The sequence below is a fragment of the Trematomus bernacchii genome, unplaced genomic scaffold (assembly GCF_902827165.1).
Source record: "Trematomus bernacchii unplaced genomic scaffold, fTreBer1.1, whole genome shotgun sequence".
NCBI classification, from domain to species: domain Eukaryota; kingdom Metazoa; phylum Chordata; class Actinopteri; order Perciformes; family Nototheniidae; genus Trematomus; species Trematomus bernacchii.
In genome coordinates, this window is record NW_022987338.1 from 3,381 (window position 1) to 22,717 (window position 19,337).

Genomic DNA, 19,337 nt, shown 5'->3' on the forward strand with positions numbered 1-19,337 from the left:
CACTAACTAACTCACTAACACACTAACTCACTTTTTTTTGTTTATTTGTGTAATTATATTTAGATATTATTATCATACCTCTTCATAGCAGCAGCTCTCCTTGTAATCAGGTGTTTGAAAGTGTAACATTTGTATTTTCTTCCCAACTCAAAAGCCCTCTGTGTGACTCAGTGTTAAGCCGTTGCATCACACAGATTCTGTAATCATTAAGAGGTTTGTTAGTAATCAGATTACTGTGTATTAGGGTATTATTCTCCCTCAGCTCTCTAACACTTCTTCCACTTTCAGATACGATGGCGTCGAACCTCTCCACGTCCGTGACCTCCAGCCCGACAGAGGGTGAGAACTGCGTGTGTTTTCGGTCATGTGATCACGTGGCGTCCAATCTCTTGACTCGCAGCCAGCGCAGAGAGTCCTGATAATGAAACCTGTTTTTGTTCTGTGTTCTCTCCACGCTTCCTGTTTCCTGCTTCCTGCTTCCTGCTTCCTGTTTCCCGCCACAGCTTCAGTTACGAAGGCTTTGACGACGCAGCCGGCCGCAGAGACCACCTTCTTTCAGGGTAAATAATATAGACCCCCCGAATCCTCCTGGTGCAAACGGCAGCTCCTCATGTCTTTAGGATATATGGATATACAAAATCCATAATGTCTATTTTAGGTTATTATTTATATATTTGTTGCACATTTTTACTTAAAACTGTAAATACACATTTCATTTTATATTTAATTCACATTTTCACCTCTTTTACTTACTGACACACACACACACACTCTCACACTCACACTCACACACACACACATTGACATGCAAACACACACAACACACACGTGCGCACGCACACACACACACATTGACATACACACTCACACACACATTGACACGCAAACACACACACACACATTGACATACACACTCACACACACATTGACACGCAAACACACACACACACACACACATTGACACACACACTCACACACACACACTCGCACACATATTGACAAACACACACTCACACACACACACTGACACACACACACAGACAGACAGACAGACATACTCACACACACACAGACACACACAGAGACAGACATACTCTCAAACACACACACACACACACACACACACACACACACACACACACACACACACACACACACACACACACACACACACACACAGATGGTTTAATGTGTACTTTATCCCCCCTCAGTGATCACAACAGCAGCTCCCAGCGGCACAGACTCAGCCGTGATAGCAGGTAACTTTTATATATTATTATTTATTTGTGGATTCTTTTCGCACTTAATGTTATCTCAGAATACTTCATTTATTTACTTTTATTATGATTTTTTTTAAATGTATCTATCTATGTATGTGTCTATGTAATTATATTTAGATGTATTATACCTCTTTATAGCAGCAGCTCTCCCTGTAATCAGGTGTGATTTAGCAGGTACCTTTATCCTCAACGTTTCCTCATTAAAAACCTCTCAAGCAGCCTTCAGAGGTGGGAAGTAGTGGAGAACAAATACTTCGTTACTGTACTTAAGTACATGTTTCTGGTCTCAGTACTTTACTCCAATACTTATTTTTCTGACCACTTTTTACTTTGACTTCTTACATGTTGAACACAAATACCTGTACTTTCTACTTCCTACATTTTGAACACAAATACCTGTTCTTTCTACTTCTTACATGTTGAACACAAATACCTGTACTTTCTACTTCCTACATTTTGAACACAAATACCTGTACTTTCTACTTCTTACATGTTGAACACAAATACCTGTACTTTCTACTTCTTACATGTTGAACACAAATACCTGTACTTTCTACTTCTTACATGTTGAACCCAAATACCTGTACTTTCTACTTCTTACATGTTGAACACAAATACCTGTACTTTCTACTTCTTACATGTTGAACACAAATACCTGTACTTTCTACTTCTTACATGTTGAACACAAATACCTGTACTTTCTACTTCTTACATGTTGAACACAAATACCTAGTATTTTTAAACACGAGTATCTGTACTTCTACTTGAGTAAAGGATGTGTGTACTCGTGCCCTCTCTGAATACGTCTTCTTCACCTCCTCAGTGGTGATAGTCGTCATCCTGCTCACGGTGGCCGTTCTGGGTTTCCTGCTCTACCGGTACCTGTGTCACAATAAAGGAGCGTACCGGACCACCGGGGAGCCGGCGCCGGGAGAAGACCCCGAAGACGAGTTCAACAACAAGCAGGCGGCCGGAGAGAAGAAGGAATACTTCATCTGAAGACGTGCAGAATGAAAAATAGGACTGTTTTTTATTCCTGATTCTGTGTTGGAGAGGAGGCCGAGACCCCCCCCCCCCCCCAATGCACGGGAGGAAACCAAAGAGGAAGGAGGTGGTGGGTTCTAGTTCGATCAGTTAATACTCTGCAACAATCAGCATTATTTATCAGGTGTTCTCCAGAATATGCAGTTTTTTAATCCCCCAACAAGGCGTGTTGTGAAGCTGTTGCTGTTTGCTTTTACGTGTATAGTTTTCTATGCAATTCTTTTTTAAACCAGTTCAAAACATTGTGCTCCTGTTTTGAGTTCAGGACGAAACAGTTTGATTGTATTCTTTGTTACTGATGGCTTCCCTCTTTGGAGATAAATAGGGAAGACAATTAAACGTATTTTGGACGAGAGACATTTGACTGTGATGTTTTTTACCTCTTTGTTTCTGCAGCTGAACACTTTGACTTTCTCTACAGCACAACCAATCAAAACCACTCAAACTGTTTGGATACAAAAACAGACTAAATAAAGTGTCTAATTCAACACTTCAACATTTCTGCCGTGTCCTCGGTGTAGTGAATGGCGCATCCAATTAATTTAAGTATTTATCAATGAAATAATCAGCTGGAAATGACAGATTTGCACCCAGTTAAAAACATAGCTCTCATTTCTTGCATATTTTCCCCCAAAAAAACCTGACTTTGACGATTAATAAAAGTGTGATTATTTCATGTGATTTAAAACATTGAAAATGAGTTAAGATACTTGCCCAAAGATTGTTCGTACCTGATTTCAAAATTAAGATCAGAGGTCTTCAACACGAGGTCTGCGGCTCCTCCAGGGGGTCCTCGCCAAATTATGTGGCTTTAAAGAGTCCTCTCCTGCTGATGTTCAGGTGTATATCAGTATGTAGTGTCTCTACTTTAAAGAGTCCTCTCCTGCTGATGTTCAGGTGTATATCAGTATGTAGTGTCTCTACTTTAAAGAGTCCTCTCCTGCTGATGTTCAGGTGTATATCAGTATGTAGTGTCTCTACTTTAAAGAGTCCTCTCCTGCTGATGTTCAGGTGTATATCAGTATGTAGTGTCTCTACTTTAAAGAGTCCTCTCCTGCTGATGTTCAGGTGTATATCAGTATGTAGTGTCTCTACTTTAAAGAGTCCTCTCCTGCTGATGTTCAGGTGTATATCAGTATGTTATGTCTCTACTTTAAAGAGTCCTCTCCTGCTGATGTTCAGGTGTATATCAGTATTTAGTGTCTCTACTTTAAAGAGTCCTCTCCTGCTGATGTTCAGGTGTATATCAGTATGTAGTGTCTCTACTTTAAAGAGTCCTCTCCTGCTGATGTTCAGGTGTATATCAGTATGTAGTGTCTCTACTTTAAAGAGTCCTCTCCTGCTGATGTTCAGGTGTATATCAGTATGTTATGTCTCTACTTTAAAGAGTCATCTCCTGCTGATGCTCAGGTGTATATCAGTATATAGTGTCTCTACTTTAAAGAGTCCTCTCCTGCTGATGTTCAGGTGTATATCAGTATGTAGTGTCTCTACTTTAAAGAGTCCTCTCCTGCTGATGTCCAGGTGTATATCAGTATGTAGTGTCTCTACTTTAAAGAGTCCTCTCCTGCTGATGTTCAGGTGTATATCAGTGTGTAGTGTCTCTACTTTAAATAGTCCTCTCCTGCTGATGTTCAGGTGTATATCAGTATGTTATGTCTCTACTTTAAAGAGTCATCTCCTGCTGATGCTCAGGTGTATATCAGTATATAGTGTCTCTACTTTAAAGAGTCCTCTCCTGCTGATGTTCAGGTGTATATCAGTATGTAGTGTCTCTACTTTGAAGAGTCCTCTCCTGCTGATGTTCAGGTGTATATCAGTATGTCTCTAAAGAGAATGTGAGAATATATGTGGACCTTTGAACACATCACGTTGCCCTATGAGGACATTTCTCACTTGCAGCCTGAGTGTAATGTTTGACAAAAATACACATCCATATTCGACTCAATACCTTTTATATCAAAGTGACAGTATTTTGGTTATTGATTCTTTCATACAGTTTGTTTACTAAACTAAGGTATTATGACAAAAGATCTGAGGTGATGTTGGTTTGAAGGCCAGGCGGTGGAAGCATCGTGTGAAGCGGGTTCCTGCGATGCGTTCGGCCGGGAGACGTTGAAACTACAATCACAACAGAGTAAAACCTGCAGGTGCTCCAGGTCACAAGCTGCCCTTCTAATACAGCCTCGTTTATATATATATATGGAAATCAAACCAAAAACAAACATGCAGCATTTCAAACTTCCAAAACAACCTTTATTCTAAACTTTTAAATTTGAAGTTTAGTATAAAAAAGTTAAGTGCACCTTTTTTTTTTCTCCTCAAAGTATTTCCATCTTTTTTTTCCACACCCGTCTCGTCTTTAGTAATCTTAAAAGATAGAAGGTGAACCAGTGTCATCGCGTCACTCTTGGTACACACACGTCTACAGAATATTGTAAAGAGGAATCCCTGAACTTCTAAAATGTCCATAATCCCTCGGAGAGAAACCCTCCTGCTGGCGGTTGGCATGGCACCTGCTGTCGGCTGTACAGTATTCATATCGCTGCTTTACACACAATCAAAGCAGGGAAACAACCTCTCAGTGTTAGCAGCTGTGGCCTTTGGGTCCAAACACACGTGTGGAGGTGTGTGTGTGTGTGTGTGTGTGAGATATCAGATGACGGCGTGCAGACAGCTGCTCGCTCTCACTTAACACCCAAATCGCTTAACTGTCGCTATGCAGACTTTGTTTCCTGGCGGCCACAGCTGTTAAAACTTGATCCGGTGTGTCGGATACCCAGGGACACATTGACGCTATAGCACACACACCCAAAAAAAAAAAATCAAGATTCATGGAACTCGTGTATCACGTAGACTCTAGACGTTGAATTAGAAGCACAGAAATGATGCAGACAGCGATTGAGCCCGAACACAACACTATCAGATGGACTCCAATCGACAAATGCTCAGAAATCTCACAGCTTTCTTTAAAGAGAGTCGAGCCTTATCGGCAACCTCTCCGATTGACTTTGCAGATCAAACGTGTTTCTACAGAGCAACAGGAAGTGAGCGGTGCGACTCAGTGCCGCTGATTCTACGATAAGTTTGCTTTTAAATTGTGACATTTTTTTTAATGTTTAAATCACAACCAAACGTAAGTCAACCGGATGTCATTGATCACACGTCTTACATATTAATGTAAATAGAAAGAAGGAAATAAAAGAAACATTGAAATATTTATTAAAGTCTCCTCGAGCTTTGACAAGAAACTAATGCTATCACACGTGAATAAATACTTTAAAATGAGAAACAACAGTGGGGAGGGGAGGGGGGGGGGGGGGGAGAGGGTGTTGAAGTCTGTACAATAAAAACATTTAGTGTATAAACTCTGGGTATCCGACTGTGAAATAGAAACAGGAGACAAAGAAAAGCTAACATGTTACACCAACCAGCCCTTCCCGCGCGTCTATCCTTTTGGATTTACTTTAAAGTTCTTTCCTTTAAGTTTACTGAAGTTAATTTACGTTAGGGCTAACCCCGGTGCTCTTTGGCACGCGACTATGTTCATCTACAAATCGCCCAACAAGGTACAGTAAACCACTTTGGATATTGCATGAAATCTTTTTTAATTTTTAAATGTATATTTTTACAATCCATCAGATGGACTCAAAATTTAGCGGAGATATTTTGGACATTGTGCAAACAAGACGATTCTAGCTAAAAAGCATCCAGGACGCTTGTTGTTTTTTTTTTGTCGTATAGCAGAGATGTCATTTCTCAACATACTGGTATTTACATGTAACTATTACACATTTATTAATTAAACTACACTAGAAGTTCTCAAAAAAAAAAAAAAAAGGACAAATGGATTTTTTTGTTGTGCATTAAGTGCAACTCCGTAACTGCATTCCACGTTCACCATAAAGCAGCTAAACTATGTGAAGCGGATCTGATATTTCAATATTTCGTTTTACGTAGCGTTTACACGAACACACGAACATCTCGATGTGATTTGTGATCCGTTCGATCGGAGGAAACAGACGCCTGAGAGAGTCCGCCCGGGAATGAGAGGGGCGGACCTGCGAGGATCATGGAATGAAATCTACGGCGTTAAGAAATTTAGCGTCAGTCGTCTCCAGGCTGTCGTGGTGGGATCTCTAGGTCAGAAGTGGAGTACTGTACCTCTCTGAGGGCTCTACATATTACATTCCGTTAGGTGATATCAGTATTGTGGCATGGCCAAGCAGCCTGAAGAGGGAGGCGTATGGGGTGGGTGGGTGGGTGGGTGGAGGGGGGGAGAACGGGGGCATCAATTGGGTCGGGGGGAGGCTCGGTTTAGGCATGAAGGAGTCGGTGTTACCAGATGGTATAACCTCCATTGGAACCCCCCAGGAAGAAGTTGTTCTTGCGCTGTGCCATTACCACGTTGGCCCCCTGCATGGCGGCCAGCTGAGCCGCGTTGGGGGGGTGTCCAGGAGGGGGGGGGCTGCAGAGGGGAGGGGGGGGAACAGACATAATTATTAACAACTTGGGATTTGATCAATAACGTCCTAACTGCAATAGTTCTCAGGCTGGTTGCCGACTTGGCTCTCGTCTGCTCCTTTAGCCTATCATGTACAATGTGTTGGAATCCTAACCAATAGGAGCATGAGTGTTCCATAGTGATGTCACTATGTTAGGGAAGTAAACAGAGGAGTCCAATGGAAGAACAAAAAGCATTTGTAATAACAAATTGGATGCCATGTCCACATAACCCAACCACTGCTCCTGGTACTAGGCTCCTGGTACTAGACTCTCCTGGTACTAGACTCTCCTGGTACTAGACTCTCCTGGTACTAGACTCTCCTGGTACTAGACTCTCCTGGTTCTAGACTCTCCTGGTACTAGACTCTCCTGGTACTAGACTCTCCTGGTACTAGACTCCTGGTACTAGGATGGGTTAAATGCAGAGAACACATTTCACTGTGTGTGCGCCCTGTGCTCTGCATGTGTGACCATTAAAGAGGGTTTCATCCCTCCCAATTCTAATTCTAATCTTGGCTTGGTGTTTAGCTGGTTAACAACGTCCTTATCTTACCAAAGTTAGGGATATTTGTTTGTCTTAAACGATTCCCTTAAGTAAAGCATCATCAGAAACATTTAGACGGTGTTGTGGCTTCTTTAAATATTTGCGCTGTGTGTTTACTCACTGGGATGGAGACACCGCTGCTTGCTGTGAACCGAGCACCAGCATCATAGCCTCCCTCCACCATCACTGTGGAGCCGGGGGGGTACACGGCTCCCATGGGGTAGTAGGCCATGGGGACGTTCTGGCCCATCTGCCCGACCTGCATATGGGGCTGCATGGGCATAAACATCTGAGCGCCGGGGTAGTGGGAGGACATCTGCGCCACCTGGCCGGGCACCTGGTGTGGAAGCACATATCTGGGCTGGTATATCTGCAGACAGACAGAAGCAATCGATTAGAACCAGAGATGGCAAAAGTACACACATCCTTCTCTCAAGTAGAAGTACAGATACTCGTGTTTAAAAGTACTCTGGTGAAAGTAGAAGTACTGACTAAACTTCTTTACTCAAGTAAAAGTAAAGAGGGCTTTGAAATGTACTTCAGTAAAAAGTACCCATAACTAGCAGCTGTTTTAAAGAGTACCTGACCTCCCTTTATATTAATAGAACAATAATGTCATTGTTAGCTAATGAATGTTTCCATGCTGAACAACGGCAACATGACAACGTTTTCATTGGTCCCTCTTCTTTAGAGAAGACCAGGAAATGATGGATACACGGATCGTGTTCAAATCAATAGGCACGCAATGACTCTAAATAATAATGATCACGCCACCAAACACACATTCAAACTAAAGGAACCAGCCTGTTTGGAAATGTGAGAAGTAGAAAGTACAGGTATTTGTGTTCAACATGTAAGAAGTAGAAAGTACAGGTATTTGAGTTCAACATGTAAGAAGTAGAAAGTACAGGTATTTGTGTTCAACATGTAAGAAGTAGAAAGTACAGGGTATTTGTGTTCAACATGTAAGAAGTAGAAAGTACAGGTATTTGTGGTTCAACATGTAAGAAGTAGAAAGTACAGGTATTTGTGTTCAACATGTAAGAAGTAGAAAGTACAGGTATTTGGGTTCAACATGTAAGAAGTAGAAAGTACAGGTATTTGTGTTCAAATGTAAGAAGTAGAAAGTACAGGTATTTGGGTTCAAATGTAAGAAGTAGAAAGTACAGGTATTTGGGTTCAACATGTAAGAAGTAGAAAGTACAGGTATTTGTGTTCAACATGTAAGAAGTAGAAAGTACAGGTATTTGTGTTCAACATGTGAGAAGTAGAAAGTACAGGTATTTGGGTTCAACATGTAAGAAGTCAAAGTAAAAAGTCCTCAGAAAAATAAGTAGTGGAGTAAAGTACTTATACCAGAAACATGTACTTAAGTACAGTAACAAAGTATACTTCCCCCCCTCTGTGAGGAACTGATCACAGAGTCACGTGATATGATAGATACATGTATGTAATATTTACCTCAGAATATGCAGGTGGTGTGTCTGTGTAAGGAGGAGCCTGGGGAGACATTTGCATAGCAGGAGGGTATCCAGGTGCAGTGCTCTGCTGAGGGTACACAGACTGCTGAGGATATGAACCTGCAAACACAACATCATACATGTTACTGTTCAACAGGGACTGACACACAAACCCCTGGGTGACCGGGTGCTTGTGGTTTATGGTGCTTTGTTGGGAAATTGTGACAAAACTAAAGAAGAATTTAGGTTAAATGTTTCTCAGATAAATCAGAATTTCCCCTGTCGTATATGTTGGGACAGATATTCTATTTTTTTTTAGGATAAACAAAGATGTCACGTTAACAATGAGGATAAACCAAGGTATACCACATTTTCAGTAGTTATTAATATATTGACAGCAGAGACAATATCACTCCAAATCAATACTGTACTCACTAGATTGCTAGATTGTACTCATTCCTATGCTACAAGATAGAAAGCATAAGATGAATTGTATACTCGAGAGATTAAAAAGGGCCCTTGGTAATGTTCGTTAAAGGAATACCAAATATACAATGTAGGATTGCAACCGATTATATAAATGATGTTAAATATAATATATTAAACTTTGAGTATCAATTATTCTGATGTATATGTACAGTGTTGTATATACACGTTCAGAACATAGTGAAGGGTGTCTGGTCTGACAGTTCAAAACCCCTGAATATCAAGTTTACAATCATATAGGATATATAGAAAACAGCTAATATTGTTTTTTAGCTAAACTAAAAGAAAAATTATTCATAAATTATCCAAATACTTGCAGATGAATCGACATATCAAGTTGTAGTTGTGGCTCTGCTATAATGACATAACATGTCCGAACAAAGTGCAGAAATACAGTTCAATTATAGTTTTGATCAGGGCCAGTGGTTAATAAATGGGGGAAAAAACCTAAAAGGCATCATGGAAAACACATAACACACCTTGATATAGCCGACTTAGTCACATACTAATAACAACCAAGCTATAGTTGAAATGTTTAAAGCGATACGGTTTCGTTTTCCCCAAAGTGTCTCAGTGATTTCCTTTGTATTTGTGTCGGACAGAAACCCTCCGTTAAAGGCACCACGATGAGCTGCACCGATGAGCCTGTTGTGGTATTTGCTGACATTAGCTAAACAAAGCATTATTCAAGGAAACAATCGATAGGGAGAATAATCGTTAGTTTCAGGCCTACAGGAGCCGCTGGAAACCCAACAGCAACAAAAGATCTGAGCAGAAAATACCCGCAGACAAAGACTGAGCAGGCGGCGAGGATAGCAGATTCATGTACTTATACACACTCTGTCTGGGCAACTGCACACTAATAACAGAGTATTATTAAAATGATGCACACGGATTAGCTAGATTCCCTTGCATGTAAACCATGTATAAAGAGAACTGGATACTCCGTTCATTCCTATGAGAGCTGCTCAGAGGCGCATGAAGCCGATAATAAAGCGACTGTAGATACAGGAAGTACCCGGATGATCCTGGGCCTTTTGCTTACTGAGCATGCGCACTGGAGTGTTCCCTTAGCCTCCGGAGAGACATCATTTTGGTATGATTTCCTTTTTTTAAATCGTATTTGTATTACCTTCTCCTACAACCTATTTTATTTTTGTTGTTTCCGTTTGCATCATGAAATAACTGCCTTGTATGTAAGCGCTCCTGGCAAACATGGTTCTGATCTTATGTAAGTCAACGGGAGAAAGTCTTTTTGGGCCAACATGACGTCACGACAGCTGCAGTACCACCTTGCGGCCACTACGCTCATTTTTTAAAAATCTGCTTCAACGGCCGGTGCTCTTTCAACAGTAAAAAAAAAAATCACGTTAGCTTGTGATGCTAAGCTAACTGAAAATATGTGACCTGGCCACCATTACTATGGTGATAAAACGGTGACAGTGAATCTATCCGTTTATTATTAACATCCACGGTGTTTTATAACAATTTAGACGCCGGTAATCACCGTGTGTTCTTTATATTTATCCGGAAAATGTCAGTTTATTGTCATTAAAACGGAGCTAATGTCCGTTAGCCACATTAGCTTCATCTCCGGATCTCCGGTAAATATCTTCAGGCCGAAACGAACGGAAAACGGACTGTAAATATCAACACGAGGTGTGGGAAACATACCTTTGTTGTTCATTGTTGTGTGATGATCTGGAGGCTGGAAGAATATCAGAATAAAAGGAGGAGCTCCGCGTTCATATATCTCTGTCACGGCCTTTAAAAAACCTTACGGCTGCTTCTTTCCTTCACTTCCTTGTTTTTCAGCTTCTTCTTCTTGTTGTTGTGGAAGTGGTGACGTCAGCACGTTCCGTATCTGTGATGTGACGTAACGCGTCGTTTTATAACCGCGAGCGCACCCTGCCGATAGATAGACAGACACACACACACACACACACACACACACACACACACACACACACACACACAGGCAGGTAGAAAAGACAGACAGAGAGACAGACAGGCAGAAGTACTCAGATCTGGTACTTGAGTAAAAGTAGAAGTACTCAGATCTTATACTTGAGTAAAAGTAGCAGTACTCAGATCTTGTACTTGAGTAAAAGTAGAAGTACTCAGATCTTGTACTTGAGTAAAAGTAGAAGTACTCAGATATTGTACTTGAGTAAAAGTAGAAGTACTCAGATCTTGTACTTGAGTAAAAGTAGAAGTACTCAGATCTTATACTTGAGTAAAAGTAGCAGTACTCAGATCTTGTACTTGAGTAAAAGTAGAAGTACTCAGATCTTGTACTTGAGTAAAAGTAGAAGTACTCAGATATTGTACTTGAGTAAAAGTAGAAGTACTCAGATCTTGTACTTGAGTAAAAGTAGAAGTACTCAGATATTGTACTTGAGTAAAAGTAGAAGTACTCAGATCTTGTTCTTGAGTAAAAGTAGCAGTACTCAGATCTTGTACTTGAGTAAAAGTAGAAGTACTCAGATCTTGTACTTGAGTAAAAGTAGAAGTACTCAGATCTTGTACTTGAGTAAAAGTAGAAAAGTATTATCATCAAAATAAAGTTAAAGTACCAAAAGTAAAAGTAGTCAGTGTGCAGATTGGTCCATTTCAGAATAATATGATATATGATATGATATATCATATTCCAATTACTTGTATATAGACTCTCCTTGCACTATTTCTATCCTATTTTATTTGTATTTACTTGCACTATTTTAACTATTTATCTGTTTTATTGTGTTGCTCTGTTGGAGGAGCTTGTGACCTTAGATGTCCATATACATCTACACTGTAGCTATGCACAAATGACAATAAAAGCCTTGAAATTGAAACTTGATATGTTTTATAATTATTGATCATTAAAGTGTGCAGCTAGAATTTTGTTTTATCAAAATAAATAAATAATTATCTCTGAGATTTGTTTATTTATTGTTGTGGAAAAAAATGAGTTAAGACAGAAAACAGATGAAACTCTAAAGCGTACTCTAAAGTTGTATTTCAGTTGTTTTCCAAAAGAAAGCCTCCTGTATCGCTCCGTTGGTGGAGCTAGCAGCACATGTCCTGGGGCTTGGTGTCACATTTGCCTCATGTCATCATCTTGATCTCTACAATAAAGGCACTGTTTCACAGAATTGAAATGTCATAAAATGATGACGTAATTCATAACCATAACTCGAAAGCAATTGAAAATAACCAAGGCTTGAATAAAAAGAAATATCCTTCTGATGTTTTATGTCAATTGCACTGAAAGCCAACAGTGCCACAATCCACAACGCGTCCTTTGGGAACTACACTTTAATCGCACATACAGTATCACATGCATTTTCGTGTGCTTAATAGAATAAAACTCTGCTTTAACAGCGTTTTTTGTTTTTAGAAAATGCTTTTTAAAGCACTTGACGGTAGCCTTGAGGTCAAAGCTTTGGTTTTATGAGCGGGGGGCCGGGGTTAAACACCCAAGGGTAACAAGGTTTGTCTTTGGCTATGCTCAGTCATTTTTATCTCTATGTCAACTCACTCATAATATACTTCATACTCCTTGAGATTAAGACCATAACTCCGGGAGATGGTGGGAATAAATAACAGAAATGAAATACAAATATTGTATAAGCATAGGACGTTCAGCACAAATGTTCAAAACATTTAATAAAATAGAATAAAAGTATTATATGAACTGAAGAAGTTAGGTAAAAATTTCCAAAAAACATAAAAGAAACACTACAATATACAAAAACATCTGCATACCAGTCTAAAGGTTTAAAATATTATTTTTTGTTGGGTTTTTGAAGAAACCTCACATTTGTCCATGAACTGATCCCCCCCTGAGTGTCTGCCTCTGCTTCCTGTAGGGTGAGAGGAAGACACGAAGAGCCAACATGGGAGTAGAGATTGAGACCATAACTCCGGGAGATGGTGGGAATAATCAACAGTTTAATAGTAATTATAATAAACTCCCAGAGTGTTTGTCTCTTTATTTCACTCGCTTTATTCTCCTTTATATTTACAGGACGGACCTTTCCGAAGAAGGGGCAGCGCGTCGTGGTTCATTATGTCGGTAAGAAATATCGTGGCTTTTGGGATAGAAGAGAGCCCGTTAAAAGCGGGTCTTTAGTGGTCAGGAAGTCTGCTTTTATTGAGCTGAATTCAGGAACAAGTATAAAACTATTTAAGCTAACTAACTGGTTGCTTTTGCTGGTTAGCATTGATGCTAACGCTTAATAACATGTTAACCAACTGCTTGGTGTGTCAGTTGGGCTAACGCTATCTAGCATTGATGCTAACGCCAGATTCCATGTTAAACAGATTGCTTGTTCTGTCAGTTGCGCTAACGCTACCTAGCATTGATGCTAACGCTAAATTCCATTTAAAACATATTGCTTGTGTCAGTTGGGCTAACGCTACCTAGCATTGATGCTAACGCGAAATGTCATGTTTAACAGATTGCTTGTTGTCAGTTAGGCTAACGATAGCTAACATGGGGCTTTGGTGCATTACTTTGATTATTTACTAAATCATTTAAATGATTGTACTTTAATTATTTAAGACCGGAGCATTAGTGGAGCTAACGGTTAGCTGCTGTCTGTCAGCCCTGAAGCTAACGTGAAGCTAACCGGCTAACGCTAGCCCCCAGTGACCGTTATGAAGCTGTACTCAGGTCTTGTACTTGAGTAAAAGTAGAAGTACTCAGATCTTGTACTTGAGTAAAAGTAGAAGTACCAGAGTGTAGGAATACTCTGTTTCAGTAAAAGTCCTGCATTCAAAATGTTCCTCAAGTAAAAGTAGAAAAGTATTATCATCAAAATATAGTGAAAGTAGCGACAGTAAAAGTAGTCATTGTGCAGATTGGTCCATTTCAGAATAATATATATGATATGTTTTATAATGATTGATCATGAAAGTGTTCTCAAAGCTGGTAAAGGTGCAGCTAGTTTGAATGACTTTGTATACTGCAGGGTAGCTTGTGAATTTACTCCAGGTGGAACTAAAGTCTGATTTAACACTTGATTATATTTCACATCATTCATCCACATCTGTAAAGTAACTAAAGGAATTAAATACATGTAGTGGAGGAAAAGTACACCATGTACGTCTGAACTGTATTGGAGTAGAAGTACAAAGCATTATATTGAAATACTCAAGTAAAGTACAAGTATCTCAAAATTGGTAATAATTCAGACATTAATGACATTAAATGTGATTTTTGTCAGGCACACTGGCAGATGGGAAGGTGTTCGACTCCTCGAGGTCCCGGGGGAAACCGTTCAAATTCAAGATTGGACACCAGGAGGTGATTCGAGGCTGGGAGGAAGGAGTAGCGCAGGTGAGGAGCTGGTTTTTACTATAAATAGCGTTATCACTGGAAATGATATATGCTTTATCGTGCAGTTATTCATATAACATGTTCACTGTTGTGTGCATTACTTCATTTAGTTGCAGACACTATATCTCTAAACAGAATTGCACTTATTATCTATATCATAAGTAAACGTTTGCACAATTCTGCACAAAACAGTTTGTCCCTTAATTAAAACCTCCTTTTATTTCATATGTTCATTGTTATGCACCAATAAGGCCAGCCAGGTCATTGTGCAAACCTTGAATGAATATGTTGTTCATTCTCGGTCTAATTCAGGATTATCAATCAGAGTGGTTTTGGGAGCTGCAACAAGTAGTCTATTGATAGATATACAATTGCCATCCGTTTAATTAGTTAGTAATGAATCATTAACAAATATGTCAGAAAATGCTCACGCCTCTTAAATATGGAGATTTGCTGCTTTCCAATGTTTCGTATCATAATGAAAGTTAATATCTCTCGGTATTAACCGTCAGATTAATCTGTAAATACAATATTAGTTTGTGTTGTTTTTACGCTGCTATGGACAGTCCTGCACTAATGTACATTTCTCAAAGATAATGAAGTGACTGTTATTTTGTATATATTGATTGTTGTGTCCCAGATGAGTGTGGGTCAGCGGGCGAAGCTGATTTGCTCTCCGGACTTTGCGTACGGCAGCCAGGGACACCCGGGCATCATCCCGGCCAACGCCACGCTCACCTTCGACGTGGAGCTCATCGGCCTGGAAGCCTGAACTCTGCTCACTTTCAATTCCACTCAAAATATCAGGGTAAGAAGTCCATCGTTTTTATACTCCACGGTCAGGTGTGGGAATCCTACTGTGTGGATTTAAAGGTCACCTATTCTACAAAATCCTCTTCTCCATGTCTCTTCTACATCAACATGTGTCCCCTCTTCTTCATGTCTCTTCTTCATCAACATGTGTCCCCTCTTCTTCATGTCTCTTCTACATCAACATGTGTCCCCTCTTCTTCATGTCTCTTCTTCATCAACATGTGTCCCCTCTTCTTCATGTCTCTTCTACATCAACATGTGTCCCCTCTTCTTCATGTCTCTTCTACATCAACATGTGTCCCCTCTTCTTCATGTCTCTTCTACATCAACATGTGTCCCCTCTTCTTCATGTCTCTTCTTCATCAACATGTGTCCCCTCTTCTTCATGTCTCTTCTACATCAACATGTGTCCCCTCTTCTTCATGTCTCTTCTTCATCAACATGTGTCCCCTCTTCTTCATGTCTCTTCTTCATCAACATGTGTCCCCTCTTCTTCATGTCTCTTCTTCACCATGTGTCCCCTCTTCTTCATGTCTCTTCTACATCAACATGTGTCCCCTCTTCTTCATGTCTCTTCTTCATCAACATGTGTCCCCTCTTCTTCATGTCTCTTCTACATCACCATGTGTCCCCTCTTCTTCATGTCTCTTCTTCATCAACATGTGTCCCCCTCTTCTTCATGTCTCTTCTACATCAACATGTGTCCCCTCTTCTTCATGTCTCTTCTTCATCAACATGTGTCCCCTCTTCTTCATGTCTCTTCTACATCAACATGTGTCCCCTCTTCTTCATGTCTCTTCTTCATCAACATGTGTCCCCTCTTCTTCATGTCTCTTCTTCATCAACATGTGTCCCCTCTTCTTCATGTCTCTTCTTCACCATGTGTCCCCTCTTCTTCATGTCTCTTCTTCATCAACATGTGTCCCCTCTTCTTCATGTCTCTTCTTCATCAACATGTGTCCCCTCTTCTTCATGTCTCTTCTCACCATGTGTCCCCTCTTCTTCATGTCTCTTCTACATCAACATGTGTCCCCTCTTCTTCATGTCTCTTCTTCATCAACATGTGTCCCCTCTTCTTCATGTCTCTTCTACATCAACATGTGTCCCCTCTTCTTCATGTCTCTTCTTCATCAACATGTGTCCCCTCTTCTTCATGTCTCTTCTACATCAACATGTGTCCCCTCTTCTTCATGTCTCTTCTTCATCAACATGTGTCCCCTCTTCTTCATGTCTCTTCTTCATCAACATGTGTCCCCTCTTCTTCATGTCTCTTCTTCACCATGTGTCCCCCTCTTCTTCATGTCTCTTCTACATCAACATGTGTCCCCTCTTCTTCATGTCTCTTCTTCATCAACATGTGTCCCCTCTTCTTCATGTCTCTTCTTCATCAACATGTGTCCCCTCTTCTTCATGTCTCTTCTTCACCATGTGTCCCCTCTTCTTCATGTCTCTTCTTCATCAACATGTGTCCCCTCTTCTTCATGTCTCTTCTTCATCAACATGTGTCCCCTCTTCTTCATGTCTCTTCTTCACCATGTGTCCCCTCTTCCTCATGTCTCTTCTTCATCAACATGTGTCCCCTCTTCTTCATGTCTCTTCTACATCACCATGTGTCCCCTCTTCTTCATGTCTCTTCTTCATCAACATGTGTCCCCCTCTTCTTCATGTCTCTTCTTCATCAACATGTGTCCCCTCTTCTTCATGTCTCTTCTTCACCATGTGTCCCCTCTTCTTCATGTCTCTTCTACATCAACATGTGTCCCCTCTTCTTCATGTCTCTTCTTCATCAAGATGTGTCCCCTCTTCTTCATGTCTCTTCTACATCAACATGTGTCCCCTCTTCTTCATGTCTCTTCTACATCACCATGTGTCCCCTCTTCTTCATGTCTCTTCTTCATCAACATGTGTCCCCTCTTCTTCATGTCTCTTCTACATCACCATGTGTCCCCTCTTCTTCATGTCTCTTCTTCATCAACATGTGTCCCCTCTTCTTCATGTCTCTTCTTCATCAACATGTGTCCCCTCTTCTTCATGTCTCTTCTACTTCAACATGTGTCCCCTCTTCTTCATGTCTCTTCTTCATCAACATGTGTCCCCTCTTCTTCATGTCTCTTCTTCATCAACATGTGTCCCCTCTTCTTCATGTCTCTTCTTCACCATGTGTCCCCTTCATGTCTCTTCTTCATCAACATGTGTCCCCTCTTCTTCATGTCTCTTCTTCATCAACATGTGTCCCCTCTGTGGAAAGAGACTCTGAAAGTTTCAGGAACAAAGATTCTCTCTCTTTTTGATCCATTTCTATAAAAACCTGTCTGAAAATGAGCTGATCAGATTTTGGCCACTTTATGATGTCATAACGATGTTTTGTCTTGTGTAGCCATTAGCCAATCAGCAACCAAGGTAACTCTCCTCCTCTCCTCTCCTCTCCTCTCCTCTCCTCTCCTCCTCTCCTCCTCTCTCTGCAGGTTGACTCCTCTCTTCGGGAACATGGAGGAACGGATGGTTCCTGCTCTGACCCCATAGGACCTGGGTCTCTTCACCTCTTCACTCTCCTCTCGTCTAGAAACCGTGTCTTCTGTCACTTGCTTTAAAAACGTTACCCTCCATGTCTATTCCTTAGCTTCCATACAGTAATAAGTCATAGCCCCCCCCCCCCCACCCCCACCCCCTGTGTTTCGTCTGCTATGTATTTTTACGGTGATGTTTTTTATTTTTTTATTTGCCTTGATAAATGGTGTCTGCCACCAGGAGCAGCTTTTAGAGAACACGTGTCATAAATATCAATCGGTGTCATTCCTGTGGCTCTGTGGCCTTTACAAATCCTATTGATTGCAGGTTAGGAATCGTCTTTTTAAATGTGATACTTGATCACTTCAATTTAAAGTATGAACAGGTTGTAAACCAGGGATTCATGAATCAAGCACATTAGCTCTTCGTCTGTCTGCAGCTTCATTTCTTAATTTATAAGAGTAAAGGACTATCGCTGGAACAGTCGCAGCGTCGGCGGTCCTGTCGACGGCTCGTCAAACACCCGGGGAACGTTCTATTCTTTAAGCACGAACAGAAGGTTCTGCTGCACGAAAGTCTCTGGTCTCTGGTTTAAATAAAGGTTTTAAAAGGTGCTGGGGGGGGGGGTTCCCCGCGGAGATCTGTCGGCACATCGTGGGGTTTGTGATTATCTTTGTTTGAAGGAGTTGTGTGTAACAAGCTGTGGATGATGTTGTAAAGGTCTGTTCTTTACTCTAAACACATTAAAAGAGTAATTTTAACACAAGCGGCTCTTGTTTTTCACTGTATTCCCTTATTAAACGCTGTTATAGCAAACTGAATGCACTTTAATCATTAAGGAATCAGAAGCTTATATTATGCCCCAACTAGGGTTGCAAAATTCCGGGAATTTTCAAAGATGGAAACTTTCCATGGGAATAAACCGGAATTTAAGGGAATTAACGGGAATTAACGGGAATTTAAAGAAATAAACCGGAATTTAAGGGAATTAACAGGAATTGAAGGGAATAAACCGGAATTTTAGGGAATAAACCGGAATTTAAGGGAATTAACAGGAATTTAAGGGAATAAACAGGAATTTTAGGGAATAAACCGGAATTTAAGGGAATTAACGGGAATTAACGGGAATTTAAAGAAATAAACCGGAATTTAAGGGAATTAACAGGAATTGAAGGGAATAAACCGGAATTTTAGGGAATAAACCGGAATTTAAGGGAATTAACAGGAATTTAAGGGAATAAACAGGAATTTTAGGGAATAAACCGGAATTTAAGGGAATTAACAGGAATTTAAGGGAATAAACAGGAATTTAAGGGAATAAACCGGAATTTAAGGGAATAAACCGGAATTTAAGGGAATTAACCGCAATT

At 40.5% G+C, this 19,337-nt stretch overlaps 2 protein-coding genes across 2 annotated transcripts; one reads left to right on the forward strand and one right to left on the reverse strand.

Annotated features, from left to right (window-relative positions):
• Window positions 1-4,262: 4,262 nt before the first annotated feature.
• dazap2 (DAZ associated protein 2) lies at window positions 4,263-11,172 on the reverse strand. The gene is made up of 4 exons (XM_034127968.1): window positions 10,995-11,172; window positions 8,836-8,954; window positions 7,496-7,744; window positions 4,263-6,791 (listed from the first exon to the last, which is right to left on the reverse strand). The coding sequence occupies exons 1-4, from the start codon at window positions 11,005-11,007 to the stop codon at window positions 6,663-6,665; spliced, it is 510 nt and encodes a 169-aa protein (XP_033983859.1). The 5' UTR covers window positions 11,008-11,172; the 3' UTR covers window positions 4,263-6,662.
• A 1,969-nt stretch (window positions 11,173-13,141) lies between these two features.
• LOC117480603 (peptidyl-prolyl cis-trans isomerase FKBP1A-like) lies at window positions 13,142-18,733 on the forward strand. Its single transcript, XM_034127979.1, has 5 exons — window positions 13,142-13,238; window positions 13,333-13,380; window positions 14,534-14,646; window positions 15,287-15,454; window positions 17,925-18,733. The coding sequence occupies exons 1-4, from the start codon at window positions 13,202-13,204 to the stop codon at window positions 15,416-15,418; spliced, it is 330 nt and encodes a 109-aa protein (XP_033983870.1). The 5' UTR covers window positions 13,142-13,201; the 3' UTR covers window positions 15,419-15,454; window positions 17,925-18,733.
• Window positions 18,734-19,337: the final 604 nt, after the last annotated feature.